At 44.0% G+C, this 18,156-nt stretch overlaps 1 protein-coding gene across 1 annotated transcript; it reads left to right on the top strand.

The window, feature by feature from the left end:
- Window positions 1–322: 322 nt before the first annotated feature.
- Window positions 323–14,912, top strand: LOC126260718 (uncharacterized; the record flags this gene model as incomplete). The annotated part of the gene is made up of 3 exons (XM_049958056.1): window positions 323–439; window positions 11,375–11,436; window positions 14,759–14,912. Coding segments are annotated over exons 1-3 (333 nt in total), but the record flags the coding sequence as incomplete, so codon positions are not given.
- Window positions 14,913–18,156: the final 3,244 nt, after the last annotated feature.

Below are 18,156 nucleotides of genomic sequence, written 5' to 3'. Positions count from 1 at the left end.
ACCTCAGAAATTCGAGCAGCACCGTTCCTCTTTTTGTGGGATCCCCTATGTTGCGCCTCCCTTCTGGTGCGACCTGTTCCATAGAAAGCGAACGTGCGCAGGCGCGGCGACCGGCGCGTGTGAGTGCGTGCTTCTGGAGAAGCAGCAGAGACTTCACCTTTTTTTTGGTCCTGTGAGGCGGCGGCAGAGGGCTCGGCCGGTCGGAGTCTGTGGGAAAACTCGGCGGGTCCGGACAGAGCGAGCCGCGGCGAGAGTGAACCCGGCCGGTACGGCTCTCTCTGGCGCAGCACCCCCCGCCACGCACCTGGCCGCCGGCGTATATATGCGGCGAGGCGGCAAGGGCCTGGCACAGCCGCCGCAGACGGTCCTGTCCACACGGCATCAGTGCGCAGCGGGGCCACTCCGCTACTCCGGCGACATGGCTCGTGCTCTCTGCCTCGTGAGTAGCCTGCCTGCAGCACCCAGCTCTCCGCCTAACTCTTACTGTGCCTGGTCCAAATCCTCACTACATACACGTCACTGTTGTCGTGTATGTGAGAGTAATTCCGTGTTACCTCCCATGTTCACCATCACCATCATCACTCCAGCAGTCTTTGTGTTTTCCTATATGTGCCCCCCTCCATTTGGAACTATCAATTTAAATTTTATTTTCATTACATTGTTCACAGTTCACAATGATCAGTCTCTTTCCAAATTCTTTCAGAAACCGAATGATATGGCATCGTGGTTGGACTCGTACACCTAGGGATGGCATATCATCTGTGGTTTCCATAAACCGCTTAAGGCGAATAACGGGGTGATTCCTTTGAAAATGATACGGCCTATTCCCATACCCATCCTTCGCCTGTCCGAATTTGTGCTCCGTCTCTAATGATCTACTAGTTGGCAGGACAACGCATCCTGATCATCCTTTCTTCCCTGCGTTTTATTTCAGAATTTACCTTTCGTAGGCCTCTAGATCTTTGCCCTGTCACAGTTCTTCCAAATACTTTCTTTAAATTCCATATGAAGCCATTCTTTTCATCTACCTACATCATTTCGGTCTTTTAAGTTACTAAAAAAGTTATGTCGTGTGACTAGGACCTCCCGTCGGGTAGACCGTTCGCCGGGTGCAAGTCTTTCGATTTGACGCCCCTTCGGCGACTTGCGCGTCGATGGGGATGAAATGATGATGATTAGGACAACACCACACCCAGTCCCTGAGCGGAGAAAATCTCCGACCCAGCCGGGAATCGAACCCGGGCCCTTAGGATGGACATACTGTCGCGCTGACCACTCAGCTACCGGGGTCGGACTTTTAAGTTACTGTGCATCCTTCAATCAAGTTTTAAAGTGGCTAATGGGCGTATAATCTCAGTTTTTGTGACTGTGGTTTTCTGAAAGCTAAATCGGAAAAACGTCATTTCATTTCCCTGGAAATGGTAGCTCGATGCTTTTTATACGTACATCAATATTGTCAGAAGCCATGATTCACTAGAGTCGATTGTGTAGGCAAAATTTAAGCTGAGAAGTACAGTCCTCCAGCATCTGATATATCGGCAAAATGTATTTCTTCCTTTGACAGTTTCCGAATCTATGGTATTATCTGGTGTGGCTCGATGGCTAAGACTCATACTACATATCCGAAAGCCTAGGGTATAAACCACGGTAGTACCAAGATCTGCTAAAATAATCATGGTTCAATGAGTGACTTATTAGCGTGCCTAAATTTCGGTATATTTTTAAAATACTGTTTTATACATACACCTTATGTGAGTGGGAAAGAACTTCCCAAGCTGTTTAGCTATGAAATGTTATTCGTGACATCCTGACACACAGTTTGAAAAGTTATTTTTAAATTTTTTTTAAATTTTTATTTGGGGGTAACATTTAGTGGATTGCCAATAAGTTGGAATGTCTTCTCGGTAGGGTGAAATACGAAGCAGATCACAACGCCCTTCTCGTATCATTTGCACCTTGATCAGATTTCTTCGTCTTCTCATTATTATAATTAGCGTAATAGTGGTAAGTCCATTCAACACTTCGCGATAATATACCTATCCTCTCTTAATATTGTTCTCATTATCGTCATATCGTTTTTGTTCTAATTGCATACTCATCTCGCAAAATAGGTTTCCGATTTGTAATTTAGTCACTCACTAAACCAGATATATATTAAATTTAAATAACTTCTTGTTATTGTGTAGTATGACATGGTGGATAAAACGACGTTGAAAACATTGAAATATGATCATTAACTTATAGTAAGTTCTACTCAAAATGAGGAGCGAACATGTTATTAATAAAGGAAATAAATTTCCTGTATGAGACGAAAATATTTTGAATATTTTGTGAATGAAATTGTCTAGCCCTTCAAAATTGGGATCTATTCACATCTCTTTTTCACTCATTTTGTGCAGGCTGCTGTCCGCCGCATGGACGTCTCGTTAACTGTCATTCTGATCTCATACGTTACATAAAAAGCTTGCGGGTTTACCCGAGATTGTGTTTAGGCGAATGGGAGTGTCTTTCTGCACTACACTTGGTTTCCGTGACATTGATAAATATTCGTATTTACCTATGACACTTGGCACTGTTCTCTAAGATATCCCAATCTACCACATATGATATTTTAAGCAAGGTGCTGTGTATGAGGATGTAACGAATTTCATAGTTCAGCACACTATAGCACGTCAAACTGCTTATCACACGTATTGTGGTCGAATGAGAAATCCTTTTCCTAAGGTGCTTCTAGGCGACGACTTTATGAAATAAATATGTGGAAATAACTTGTTATACAGTGCGTTGTAGCACACTCAAGTCACTGTGTTCACAAAGTGCAGCATTTTAATTTGTTTTTATTCTGTCATGGCTTAGAAACAAAGATCTGTGGCTACAGGTGTCAAAGAAATAACTAACAAGACTCCTGCCTTCCGTGAAAACACCGTAGGGTGTTACGACCCTCACGCTAGGCCCTCTGGATTCCTGACGCAGTTTCCGGGCGTTCATGGACCGCGTGAATGGGCCCGCGTCACGGCCGAGGTGAGCTACAGAACGGGTTCTGTGGCCGACAAACGGACTCCACTCTCACTCCGACCTTGGACGACGTTCTCGCGCTTAAACAGCTTTCTGCTTCGGCCGTTAATCGCGCCAACAGCGACCGCTTTCAAACCGCCTGCACTCAGCAGCGTATTTCTGACTGGGACCTACAAATCCCACGTCTCCTTCGCACGACTTGATTCAATTGTCATTATTCAGGTCCCTGCTAGTGCCAGAGGATTCCTATGATAATTACAATAGTTCCCTGTAGGTCAACGACCTGGTGCGAGTAATTTAACTGGGCGCCGCTTCGATGACCTGCGTTTCCCTAACCTACCTCAATTACTCTACCACGTGTATTGGGATCTATAGTTTAACGTAGAGTCAGAACTACTTGTCGAAACCAGCCAGTATTCATATCAATTAAAAGTTAAGGCTAGCTTAATGGCAGACAAATATTTTTGGTTCAAGCGGACTTCGATCCCGAGACTATCCGCTTCCAGGGACGCGCTTTTCCACAAGACCACCAGGCCCCGGGGGCCTACGGTGTGAAAACGTCACTGATTTCGCTACAAACTCGTCTCCGAGTCTGAGCGGTAAATGACTATGACTGCAGAACAACAGTTCCGTGCTCGACCCCATGGGCAGGAAAATTTTGTGGGTGGATTGCAGGAGGTTGGACACAGCCTCCACTGAGGAACTACTTGAAGAAGAAATTTCGATTCCATTTTAAGAAACCATCATTAACGATCCGCCTTTCCATTTGTTCTTCCTGTCACCTCTTCCAGTGATAGGCAGAAAAGCATACATGGTCAGTTTGCTTCTGAACTCTGTCATTCGGGAGATACGTTGTTGTGGAGACGAGAAAGCTATGACACGTAATTATACTAGCCTTTGCAACGTGAAATGACGGAAAAATTCGCCACCTGTCCGTACAAATCATTTTAATTCCTCACAAAATGTTAAAGAAAACATTCTTCCAGATTTTTCAAATGTCCGCACCTCTTCACCACCAGATGTAATTAATTCGTAGAAAACAGTTCTCCATATCCACTGAAACAACAACTCATGCTGTCCATGTCAGCCGGCCGGAGTGACCGACCGGTTCTAGGCGCTACAGTCTGGAACCGCTCGACCGCTACCGTCGCCGGTTCGAATCCTGCCTCGGGCATGGATGTGTGTGATGTCCTTAGGTTAGTTAGGTTTAAGTATTTCTTAGTTCTAGGGGACTGATGATCTCAGAAGCTAAGTCTCATAGTGCTCAGAGCCATTTGAACCATTTGTCCATGCAAAATCCTCATACCCACGAATAGAACAGAAAGAGATGTTAGAGTCTAAGCTCCCACTGACATCTGTCTCACTAGAGACAAGTCATGAAGTCTGCTGCTCTGTTGGAGGAGTGCGAAGAACTGAAATGTCTCTAATATTGAAAATAGGGCTAACCAACTTTGTTTTCAGATCGGTAGGAATCGGGGTGTCTTAATACAATGCGAATTTGCACACCTCCAGTGCTGTTGGTCCTAACATCAGTGTTTGGAGGACATCGCAAAATGTCATGATCTGGTGAACCGAGTATATGAACCACAAGACTAGACAAGTGATAGAGTAACGGTGTGCATTATGCAGGAGAAGAATCTTTCATTGAGCAAAGTGAGCTGTACACTACAGTTTACTGATAACTGAGTGTGATTGTTATGATATTCTGGCGTTTCCAAGCACATAGAGAGCTCGTCGGGCGACTGTAAGGAATTGCTGAAAGATTTGGCCATAATTTTGGCTTGATGTCATGAACGACTGCTCTTTTTAACTGTGAATAAACTCAGTTACTATAACAAAGAAAGAACTCCACAGTACCCGATTCAAACATCAGTGGCGTCCATCATTAGCACGCTATATCGTTTAATTATTTAGGGGTAATACCAAGAAGTACTATTACCTTCTCGTAAAGTATAAAGCGCAGTGATATAGCTTGAAAAGATAGGGTTGTGAGCCAAGCTCAGATCGGACCCAAGCGGCGGGTTAATGATAGTAGTGTGGTACACCTTCCAGCTTGAATGATGTTTTAGGTGGTTTCCCACGCTTGTTTAGGTAAATCCTGGACTGTTCCCCATATTTCGGCCCAGAGAATGTGATACACAAACAGAAGACGGAAACAAAAGTTTACACAGTTCACAGTCAGATGGTACACTCTTCGATGACTGTACCTTCGAAGGGCCTCCGTCCACAAAGTTAGGGCATCGGAAAGTTAAATAAAAAAAATTTTTGCCGAATCCTGAAAAGGGGACCCGTACTAGGCGGGATAAACGCTATGGAAAAGAAAGTGACCAAGGAATGATCTTAGTTACATGGGCACGTATCTAAGATTACTAAGGGTGGCTGCATTGTATGGATACTAAGATGCGATATCAAAAATCACGAATAAATCAAATCAGTTTTAGATAAATAACAGAGTTAGGGTTTTAGGTAAGTCCCGCGCACCTCTAAAGTAAATAGCGTATAAGAAGATACCTGGGCGAGTAGCTTTTGGAGACATTATCAAGTAGCCCCGACAGCAGCTATCGCATTCATAAAAAGCAGTAGTCCATACGAATGTGTAAGAGATACACTCAGGAAAATAATGAGGAAAGGGGGAGGGTAGGGAAGTCAAATGGAAACGAGAGACGAGACCGTCAATGGCTTCATGGGCAAATGTTTTAGGTTGGTTAGGACTTTAACCAGACGTGCACTTCTCCGTCGGAAGCAAATCGACGGCCACAGTGTCTTTCTCCTGGGGCCCAAAAGTATGCTAATTGCAAGGGTAGAGATCGGTACTGTATGGAGGATGTGATAGGGCTTCCCAGCGAAACTTCTATAGCATACTTGAAACAACCTTGGCAACACGCGGGCGGGTAAATATTAAAATGCGCATTCGAACAATTATTAGACAGTGCTGAATATATTTCGTACTTAATGGAATACTTTATCGGAAGTGGTAGCTGGAAAACTTTTCTAATGACGTGGCGGTCGAGAACGAGATTTTCACTCTGCAGTGGAGTGTGCGCTGATATGAAACTTCCTGGAAGATTAAAACGGTGTGCCGGACCGAGACTCGAACTCGGGACCTTTGCCTTTCGCGAGCAAGTGCTCTACCAACTGAGCTACCCAAGTACGTCTCACGGCCCGTCCTCACAGCTTTACTTCTGCCAGTACCTCGTCTCCTAGCTTCCAAACTTTACAGAAGCTCTCCTGCGAACATCGTGGTCATCCGAAACTCAGAGATAGGAAACAATGTCGCGTCAGAAGGACTTCCAGTGGACTGGATAAGCACGGATCTAATGGTAAAAATACAGTGTGTAGTTTAAATTAATGATTATAATTTGTTTTTCTTTAATAGTTTAGATTCTGATGGCGTTAGTACTAGTTATTTCAGGTCTACCATGTCATAAACCGTGTGCAAAATAACACATACCTCCAAAGTGGCATAATCCTAACGTTTAGGCCTGAGGGCTCAGGCGGTGAATTGTGAGGTACGTAGGCAGTCGTTGTTCCCTCGCTTATCAACCGCCAAGGACTGAACAGTGGTTTGCGGATGTACGATATGTAGGTCTAGCCGTCGCCAGCAAGAGCAGAATATGAAAGAACGGCGAATCGTGTGGTAGAAACCTCTCTTATGCCACAAGACAAGGCATGACAATGACTTTAAAAGCGACGGCCAAGTCAGTCGTATGGCAAGGAGCGGTATGAAATTGTTAGAGTCGAATCACGTGCCACAATGCATGACACGCTGGACTGGTACTGTGGTTGAAGAAGGTTGACATATCCGCCTGTCCACTGTGCGATTTTCATGCCTCCCCAACTCGTGTTAGGTGATTTCTGGAATGGTTCCCGTCTCTACGACTTGCCCGGCTTCTGTCTGATGATCACGATGCCGACGGGACGGTTAGCATTTTCCTCCACGGACGCACAGTGCCGTGATGCAGGCTTGTGGTCGGCAAGCTCAGCTGTAATCCCATCCGCTGTGCTTCACGGTCCAGTCGCCACGTTTGGTAACGGCCACGACCGCCAGTCACCGCTCACTGTGTCCTTGGCCGTCACGTCTGCCGCCTGCAGAGTCCACGTTACGTCACTGGGGACGCCTACTACAGCTCGCCCCATTCATTGAGAACGCTGGATAACTAGAGTGTTACTGAGAGGAATTCCGTTTTCAGCTGACTGCATACTCACTAAAAGTTTGCCATCCCTTCTTCTTTTTCCTGCCCCTTTATCCCGCATCGGTGCAGGGTCGGCATGGTTATCAACGAATATGACACGATTAGTTTAAAGGTGGCCGGTACCCTTTCTGTCGCCATCCTATTAGCTCCTGGGACTGTGTATCCCAACTATCGGCGTGCAACGAAAGTGAGTGGTTTTTTTTAATGTTTGCAAATCATGTAACTGAGCTGGGACTTGGGATTTGGGATGTGGAAAACCACCTAAAACCACATCCGGATTGACCGGCGCATCGACCCTCGTCGTCAATCCCCCGGGCAGATTCGATCTGGTTCCGGCGCATCTCCTGGTCGCGATAGCGGCGCTTTAATACGCACTGCTATCCGCGCGGGTAACAGTTTATCATGACTGTATCTCAGAAAGCCTCAGCGGTGTTTCCCGTATAGTATTAGGACAAGGTACACTGAGTGACTAAAATGTGATGGGAGGGCGCCGTGTCCGTACAGTGCTGGTAGAAGTAGGTACCTGACAAGTCGGTTCAGTCTTCACTCTCAGCGACGCCTAGGCCAACAAGGCTCTACGAATGCGACGTGACGTCCGTTTGTCAAACACTTGTGATAGCACTGCGGAGTTTTCTCCTGTGTGGAAACATTGTTTCTGTGATATTAATGATCTTCCCTAAACACATTTGCCCTCGGAAACCCGAAATCTCTGATATGCTATGACCCATGAGTTTTGCCCCGATTGTGCCTTTTGCCTCGATTATCATCAAACGGTCAAATTCAGTTAATTTGGGACGTGCTGCCATGTTCAAATGGTTCAAATGGCTCTGAGCACTATGGGACTTACCTTCTGAGGTCATCAGTCCCCTAGTACTTAGAACTACTTAAACCTAGCTAACCTAATGACATCACACACATCCATGCCCGTGGCAGGATTCGAACCTGCGACCGTAGCGGTCGCGCGGTTCCCGACTGTAGTGCTGTCATGTTCAACACCAAACTGTAACAGCCTTATAAGGTCTTGTGTCTACACTCGCGCAGTGCGCCAAACGTACTCACAACATTCGGGCGTCATGCACAGTACGTCTTTATCGGATAACCACTTCTGTGACTTTTGGCCACTCTTTTAAAAGGCTTTTTGGCCAAGCCTGCCATTAAAAAATTGTGTTTCTGGTCAAATCTACACTTATTTTTCGAAAGAACTGTTACATCAATTCACCTGTTCGACATTGTCTTTCCAGACAGCTGATTGTATTCGAAATGTAATTCGGGAAAATCTGGATAAAACTCATTTCATCACTGGACTCAAAACTTTTCCTACATCTAACCCACCCTAAGCTAACCTGACCAAAACCAGTTTAACTTCTTCTTCTCCTGATTCTTCCATTTCGAGGAGTTGGAGTCTGCCCTTTCCGAAATCAAAGGAATTTAACAATTGTTGTCTTCATTTCTTCATTTGTCGTCCTTTGTCCCGTTTTCCAATTTAGTTGAAATGTAAAGCTTTCCTTGGTAAGCGCTCAGGTGGAATCCTTTGGATGCGGTCATAGCATTTTTTTATTTTTATTTTGTGATGTCAGGTCTCTTCCGTCATTGTTGTTCATACGTCTAGTTGGTGTTTTAGATCTTCATTTCGCACTCTGCCTCTTAGCGTTAGTTCAGGAAGTAACCTCAGAAACCTCATTTCTGCTGATTCAATTCTTAGTTCATCTCCTTTTGTTGAGATCAAGTTTACACTACCAAACATAATAACAGGCTTAGTTGCCACGTTGCGTAGTCTTTCCTCATAGTCCTCCAAGATACCTCCTTATACAACCATTTATAGCATTATATTTCTGTATATTTTGAACCACATCTGAATTAGCTTTGTATATAGATATCACTGCCCCGAGGTGTTTGAACGAACTTACCTATTATTTTATGGCTTATCACAATTTTTCCCATTCTTATATGCCTTCCCTCAGTTACCAATACTTTTGTTTTATTTACGGATACAACCATTCCAGAAGTTTGTAAAACGTTATTAAAAATTTTTCAATTGAAAATTTATTTCGATGTGAGAACAGGTGGAACCCAAAGACTCCGCGTTTCTCTTTTCCCCTTGCGAATTCCTTTCTGGGAAGTACACTTTCTTGAGAAATGAGGATATTTCCTATTGTAATCGAATCGTCTTCTTTGTTATTTTTTCATCCAGCAGGTTCATAATAACCGCACACTATTCGCTGTTTAACGTTCTGTCTTTGGAAAGCAATCAATAAGAAAAATCCCATTCCCAGCACATAAAACTTTGGCTATAAACTTTGTAGTAGACTATATATCCTGCACTGTTTGTGGCGCAGAACCATTAGCTTCCAGACTAATGACCTCAGCAGTTGAGTCCCATAGTGCTCAGAGCCATTAGCTTCCACTACTTTAATTTCTGTTCGTATCTGGTGTGACACGGTACACCTGCATTTCATCAACAGTAATAAATGGGCGCTCATCGTCAGTTGCATTCCTTCTGGAGCAGTTTTAACACTGGTAAAACGTTTTTCTGTTTCAACCAGTGTACAACAAATACAGCACCGATTATGAAAAAAAGTTTGCCAGTTACTTTTTCACCTGAAGTGCACTATACTGCTTCTTCTGATACCGTGGTGACATAACTAATTTCAGAAACCTTTGACAGCGGTCGCTCAATACCATATTCGGCACTTCTACAGTATTTTCATCTGTTGTCGAGGCCCTGATCGCGGTTATTCTTCAAGAGACGTATGTCCACGCTGTTGAAAATGAAGGAGTTACGTAAATCTTCACTACTTCTTATGAATTTTTGCTTGCAGTGAAGTTTCGAATATACTTTTAAGAAGCCACGCTACACCATTTTATTTATTCAACAAGATACACTCAAGATGACTGGCTACAAATTCCATATCAACAGAAGTATACCATAGTTAATATTGACAATTTCTGTTATGTTACTGAAAAAGATGTACATATGTAACATAAAATTTCATTCATATCAACGCCACCTTTGAGGTAGAACGGGAAACGTCTTCCTTGCCTCCCTGCGTACCGTTCCTTGCATCTAATTTTGCATGGAAGTTCTCCTCTCTTCTTTCAAAAGGTGAATCCTTGTCTTTGCAGCTGCAACTTCCTTCTCTTCAGCGGTCCTCTTCATCTCCATGTTTGAAGGGAAATTAATCCCACTGACGGTACTTTTTAGATAACATGTTCTCGGTCGTCCCCTCGTTTTCTTTTCTACGATCGTGCCTTCGGAAATGTTTTGTGAAAGAATATAATTTGTCGTTAAGTGTCCAGTGAGTAATGCTTTGCGTTGACCCATAACTTCCAGCAGTTCTTTCTTCTCTCCTATTTCTTGTGGAGCTATCTCATTCGTTTTGCTACCAGCCCATCTAGATCTTTCAGTTCTCCTCCAACACCACATTTCCTTAAGCTTCGAGTGAGCTTTCTCCTGCTCTGCTGACGCCCAGATTTCCCATCCGTACGTTACGACACACCATACAAAGGTTGTTATAAACCTTTTCTTAGTGTGGAAGCTGACGGACTTCTTCAACAGAAAGTGCTTCGTATTTGGGGACCTCGTCAACCAGAACTACGGTTTCTGCAACCGCCTGAGAAAAAACTTGTGAGACTACAGACGAAGCAGTCGTGTAGGACAGCCGACTAAAAACCTAATTGTTCTAAAATATCGTAGAGAATCGTTACATTCATATGTGTAATTGTTATGTCTTCACAGGCAGCAGTCCGTAATCCAGCTGTCCAACTTCTTGTCTGGCCATCCAAATTTAGGTCTTCCATGATCTACCTAAATCGCTTGAGGCAAATGGTTCCTTCGAAGAGGACCAGGCCGATATCCTTCCCCATCCTTCTGCAATCCGAGCTTTTTATCCGGTTCTCCTCGTTGTCGATGGAATGTTAAACTTTAATATTCCTTTAATTTTTTTTTCATAGAAAGCAAGTTCTGTATATTTGCTTTCGTTATTGCCCCGCCATTCGATTTCACACATCATTTATGAGATATACTACAATTAGCTGACGATTCTGTTCCTAAGCGTTCTAAGCCCCCTCGCTGTACACTATATGCTACCTTACTGACTGTGTGAGCACATGTAAATGCAGATCCCTGCAATTACGAGACTAACACAGAGTTCTCTTCCGTGTTTCAGGTGGTTTGCGTTCTGCTGGCAATCATCGCTACAGTCGGCGCCAGCTTTGGTGGGAATGAACAGTGAGTACATTACATACTTCTCTACGACACGCCTCTTCCCTGTGGTTTACTATACACCTTTGTGTTTTAATGGAACGGACTTATAGTAATGATTCTCAGTAATTCACAAAATAATAAGTAAAAACTCTGCTAACGTTTACTTTCAGTGTTGTCAAGCATGGTATCGCCAACTACAATACTAATTCAAAACTTTTAAATAACAAACTTTAATGCTCTTTCCACTTTATTTCTACCATTTATTGAGCGCTTATTATTTTGGCAAATTATGAACTTCTTCCTATTTCAGTATCAATTAACTCACGAATAAACAAGCTGTTGCTAGTTAATGTTGCTAAAATGCTCAGAGGTAGCTGCAGGTAGAAGTTATTGTTATGTTTGTATGAAGTGGTTAGACTATTATTTTTATTTTTTAGTCGTGAGAAATTCGCTCGGATTTATGCTTCCAGCACCAACTCAGCTGTCCATTGATGTCACAGCAGGTATCCCATTCACCTGCTAAGGTCATCCACAATTTATTTTCCTTAACCATTCCTTTTAGCGCTTCTTAATTTCGTACTTTACCTGCCTAATTTTAAACTTTTTTCTATACCATTAGACTTCAAACACTTCCACTTTGTTTTCGCTTGATAATATTCTGCGCATTGACTGTCGGTACTAATAATAAAATACTCTTTTACCTTAAATTATTGACTACTCTACACTTTTTGCTGTGCAGCCATTTTCAACCGACTGAAATTTACTATGTGATCAAAAGTATCCGAGCACACCGCCGAAGTAGTTCCGAACTGGCCAACAGGTGTCACGAAAGGCGGACCCGGCACTGTAATGGGAGCCGGGGACTACTGTACTGTCAGTAAAGGACAGTAACAGCACAATGGGTCGTTCAAGACAGCCCTGTGGACTGGATGCTTGATTTCGCCTGAGTAACAAATCCAAAGGGACATTTCAACCCTTCTAAAGCCGCCCAAGTCGACTGTTGGAGATGTGATTTTGAAGTGGATACGCGAAAGGGACAACCACAACTCTACCGAGAGCAGCCAGACCCCACGTGCAGACGAACATTGCGGAGGCTGCTTGTAAAAAATTGCATGAAATCAGCAGAAGAAATCACGCGTGAGTTACAGAGCGCTACCAGTGATCCAGCCAGCATAATGACTGTGCGTAAGGATTTAAAAAGACGGGGTGCTCCTCAAGAGCCACACATTCCTATTGTCAATGGAAAGCGACGATTGAGCTGGTGTAATGGACGATGTCAGTGGAGAGTGGATGACTAGAAACGAATGATGTGGCGTTATGAAGCACGCTTTAGCCTGAGGCAGTCCGATGGAAGTGTTTTAGTTTGGCGGATGCTCTCAGAACGATACCTGCCAACAGTGGAGTACGGATGAATTGTGTTACTGTATGCAGGTGTTTTTCTGGTTATGATGTAGTCCTCTTGTTGCGCTTAAGGAAACGTTAAATGTGGGCGGATACTAACACATTGCACAGGACTGTGTAGTTTTTACTGTAAAGGAACATTTCGGAGATTGTGATTATTTGCATCAGCATGACAATGCGCTATATCATAAAGCTGCATAAAGCTGGACGACTACGTTCCTGAAATGGACTGGCCTGTCCAGAGTCCTGGCCTGAACACAATAGAAGCCCGTTGCGAATAGAACGTCAACTTCGCTACACGTCTCAGCGTCGAAATTCATTACTTTCTCTGATTTCGGCTCGTGAGAAAGAACGAGCTTCCAAAGACATTAAGACATCTCACTGAAGAGTCCGCAGCACACTCCAAGGCCTCATGTAGCGAAGGGTTGACACATCTCACGTGTCCGAGCACTTTTGATAAGATAGTTTAAATAGCAGGTATAGTATCTTTAGAGCACAAACATAAGAAAACAGTTGTTTAGTCGCAGAACAAAAGCGAAAATTAAGTTAAAGACAACTTGCATGCTATAGCTTGTGAAGCGGACATGTCTGGGCTACAGTCAAAACTTAGTGCTGGTCATGTAAGCAGTGCAGTGCTGTGGCCTGGTACGCAACGAAATACAGCTCCACTACTCTCCTGGTCGTTGCCAGTTTCCGAGGCAATTGAGCCGCTACTTCTCACTCAAGTATGTCCTCAAACGAGGCAACCAGATTGAGTGCACTCCATTGCATTCCTCTGACTAGGAAAAAATCCCTGGCAGTACCGGAAACTGAACCAAGGTCCAGCATGTAAGAGTCAGACACGCTTAGTACTTAGCTACAGAGTTGGAAAAGAAATAAAATAAAAGGTTTTGCATCACTGAATTTTAAAATAAATGTGACATCAAGTTCTCCACGAATGCTTCCTCTTTCATGTTCTTCCGATATGTAATGACCCTTAACATAGACAAATGTAATGTATTGCGAATACATAGAAAGAAGGATCCTTTATTGTATGATTATATGATAGCGGAACAAACACAGGTAGCAGTTACTTCTGTAAAATATCTGGAACTACGCGTACGGAACGATTTGATGTGGAATGATCATATAAAATTAATTGTTGGTAAGGCGGGTGCCAGTGTGAGATTAACTGGGAGAGTCCTTAGAAAATGTAATCCATCAACAAAGGAGGTGGCTTACAAAACATTCGTTCGACCTATACTTGAGTATTGCTCACCAGTGTGGGATCCGTACCAGGTCGGCTTGACGGAGGAGCTAGAGAAGATCCAAAGAAGAGCGGCGCGTTTCGTCACGGGGTTATTTGGTAAGCGTGATAGCGTTACGGAAATGTTTAGCAATCTCAAGTGGCAGACTCTGCAAGAGAGGCGCTCTGCATCGCGGTGTAGCTTGTTGTCCAGGTTTCGAGAGCGTGCGTTTCTGGATGAGGTATCGAATATATTGCTTCCCCCTACTTATACCTCCCTGTAGATCACGAATGTAAAATTAGAGAGATTCGAGCGCGCACGGAGGCTTTCCGGTAGTCATTCTTCCAGCGAACCATACGCGACTGGAACAGGAAATGGAGGTAATGACAGTTGCACGTAAAGTGCCCTCCGCCACACACCATTGGGTGGCTTGCGGAGTATAAATGTAGACGTAGATGTAGATGTAGATGTACTTCAACCCTATGCTATGTTCCAGCCGTGTAATGTTACGATATTTGCTCCTCGCATCAAGTTCTGTGTCTAGTGTCAATAGACCCTCTTTTATTGAAGACAGCTTTCTCGCCTTTGTCTACTTCTGATCTATTCCTTGCTTCGACCTTATTGTGGTAGTGACTCGCAATAAAATGTGGAGAAAATTGAGGTATTCTGTCAGATGAGTGAATCCCAGGCGTTAACCTTAGTGCTACGGTTTGTTTCAGCGTCCACATACGTGTGCACGTCCCACACCTGATCAACGAGGTGCACCATCAGAAGAAGATCATCTACCAGGAGCACCACCCCAGCTACGGCGGCGAATTCTCCAGCCACGGGGGTGGAGGCGGCTTTTCCAGCAGCGGGGGCGGCGGCGGCTACGGCCACAGCAGCAGCGGTGGCGGCTACGGGTTCTCCAGCAGCGGGGGCGGCGGGGGCGGCTACGGCTACTCCAGCAGTGGGGGCGGGGGCGGTTACGGCCACCACCACTAGCCCCCTCCTTCCTCCTCAGTCACCTGCTGAGGCGGTTCACTGAGCACGGCGTGCCGCTACGTCACCAGGTCCGGCAGCGTGATCGCCTAAAGCGACGAGAGGGGACCTAGAGGGCAGCTAAGGTCACGTGGAAAGGCGTTAGGGTCGCTGAAGGGCCCCTCACCCACACTCTTCGTCACCCCGCCCCAAAGACAACCCGTATTTATTCCGTCACGTTTCTAACACTCTATTCACTCCCGCTGTGTTACGTTCAACTTTTCTCTCCTGGAAATCATGGACACTTTTCGACGTGAGACAGATTCATGGTGCTAACATTTCCAAGAAGTGTTAATTCGACTGATGTATGTGACTTTTGTCATACAGACTAGAATTCGTTGTTACAACTTTGTACATATCTTGTTGTTATTTGTTACAATGTTTGTACTTTTTTCTGTAATAGGTCATGCTTTGCGCATGAATAACGTTGTTTTTCTGCCTGTCATTTGTAAATAATTTCACTGAACAAATAAATCATTATTTTCACTGTTTATTTCACTCAGTTTCTTTTTCTGAACACAGATCAAGTTGAATGAAACACCAACAGTGCGATGGCATGCAGCGAGAAGTAATCACATACGTAACCAGCATAATACTGATAACAGTTCTGATACACGTCTTGAAACATCCAGACAGATTAAAAAAAAGGGTTCAAATGGCTCTGAGCACCATGGGACTTAACCTCTGAGGTCATCAGTCCCCTAGAATTTAGAACTACTTAAACCTAACTAACCTAAGGACATCACACACATCCATGCCCGAGGCAGGATTCGAACCTGCGACCGTAGCGGTCGCGCGGTTCCAGACTGAAGCACCTAGAACCGCTCGGCCACACCGGCCGGCAAGACAGATTGAAACTGTGAGCTGAACTGCATCTCTGACCTGGAATCTGGTTGCCTTTCCTGATTGCCTATCGTACCGACTGTGCTATCTAGCTGCAGTGGGTAAAGTATCTCCTGCGAAAGGCAAAGTTGTTTCAACCTCGATGCGCTACAGTGTTTCAACGAACAATATTTCTAACAGCTCATATATCTGCAGTGTAAAAGATCCGTTCTGGAAGCGTAAATGATCTTAAAAAATATTTCCCTTATCTAAATGACTCCTATAGAACTATAATATCATCGTCCTTCTACACCATTGTTTCGTCAACGACACATTTCGCGTACAGATAGCTTTTTATCAAAGGGAGAGAAATTGTACCTTTTACTATACATGCAGTTAACAAAACAGTAAACGGTGACATTTTCCTAAACAAGCTATTCAGTTATGACAGTAGCACCTACGAATCAGACAAATTCGTCTGCTGCCAAAGAAGAGGGAAAAAAATTAACCAAACACACACCGCTGTAAAGACATAAGTAATTCAAAATATTTGTCAGAAGAGTATTTAAACATCTATGACATTCCTCTGGATCGGTATTAGCGTGTTCCTCTTCCTCATCAGGGCCCGGAACTTGAATGTCGATACATGTAAAACATAAAAAATAAATATATTTAACATCTAGTGAACTGTGTTACAAGTCAGCTCAGTAAATTGGGAACAAAAGATCAGCTCATTGTAAACGATGTTATTAGTTACTCTGCACAATTACCAAAATAAATTTCTCTATTATCCAAATCTCACGTAAACTACAAACGTATTGAAAATAAAATTGCAGCAAAGTTCCATGGTATTCTGATACAAAGTAACTGAGTATCCCTTATTGGAATGCCCTGCTTAACCCGCACGACAGGATAGATAGAATAAATTGTGGAAAGGGCCCAAAATAAGGGGTTGTCAGTTACACTCGAACATACAACTTTATTATTTGATCAAACATTACCAGAGCCCAAAAAATTTCTTAAACACACAGCTTTAATCTTTGGGACTTAATTACCGGCTGAAAGCCACTTTAATTTAAAAACGGCTGAAGGCCAATAACTTAAAACGCAAGCATAATCATAAATTTAAAAGACAAGCCTTATCTTACAACATTTCTTTAGCTAGGCTGAAGTAAACAAGTTAAATTCAAATCGGCTGAAGTCCGAAGACTTAAAACTCCAAAACATTAATTTTTTTAAATACCAAAGTCCTTACGTGAAACAGTTCTTTAATTTAGGCTCAAGGGCTTAAGAACAAACAACTGAAACTCAAACCGGCTGAAGGCCGAACACTTGAAAATTCAAAAACAATTTTAAATGCCAAAAGGTTTACCTAAAACAGTACCTTAAACTAGGCTGAAGGCCTTAAGAGTAAAACATCTCTAATTTAAAACACAAACCGGCTACAAGCCATACAAGTGCCAACAACAAGAACAAATTTTAAAAAAATAAGGCAGTTCACACAAGGGCGCCCAGACGTTCGAGGGTCGCTTAGGTGAGACAGGCAGTCGGGCCAACCATTCACGATCCGACGACAACCCCACCGACCGACAGTTAGCGGACCCACCGACAAAATAACTTCCACTTCACCCGACCAGGGCACAACAGGGAGCTCAACAGAACAACGTAGAAGATATTGGTGCTCACAACCAATCATACACGGAGCTGTCAAACTACACACCATGCTGGACAGCAACAACACGATGAGGAAACTACACTGCCTGAAATTTACGTCAACGTCCAGGGCAGGTAACTGGAACGTTAACGGCCAAAAGGCAGATGATTCCGCTGGTGCACTTCAATTCAAATTACCAAATACAGTAAAACTCCACCGGAGGGTGGCTAGAATTTCCCAACTTGCAAACCACCTTCTTGCTCGTGGGAACATCCCAACAGCCGACAACGAACTCCAAACGACACAATGTGAACAGTCTTGACTTGCTCGTAGGTTAAATCAAAACTCAACTTTCGTGTCCAGGGTCGGTGAGCCACGGACCTCGTAGCAATGGGAACGACGCCACATTCTCCAACACCGCGTAGAGACCCCCAGCAGGCCCCAGCCAAACTACGCCCCGCCGAGAATTCCTCATTGCTCCACGCCAACCGTTCGACTCCTCGCACACCTCCCAGCCGGAAACTACACTCCTGGAAATTGAAATAAGAACACCGTGAATTCATTGTCCCAGGAAGGGGAAACTTTATTGACACATTCCTGGGGTCAGATACATCACATGAT

This window comes from Schistocerca nitens, chromosome 5, assembly GCF_023898315.1.
Source record: "Schistocerca nitens isolate TAMUIC-IGC-003100 chromosome 5, iqSchNite1.1, whole genome shotgun sequence".
Classification (NCBI taxonomy): domain Eukaryota; kingdom Metazoa; phylum Arthropoda; class Insecta; order Orthoptera; family Acrididae; genus Schistocerca; species Schistocerca nitens.
This window is presented reverse-complemented; position numbering and strand designations above follow the sequence as displayed.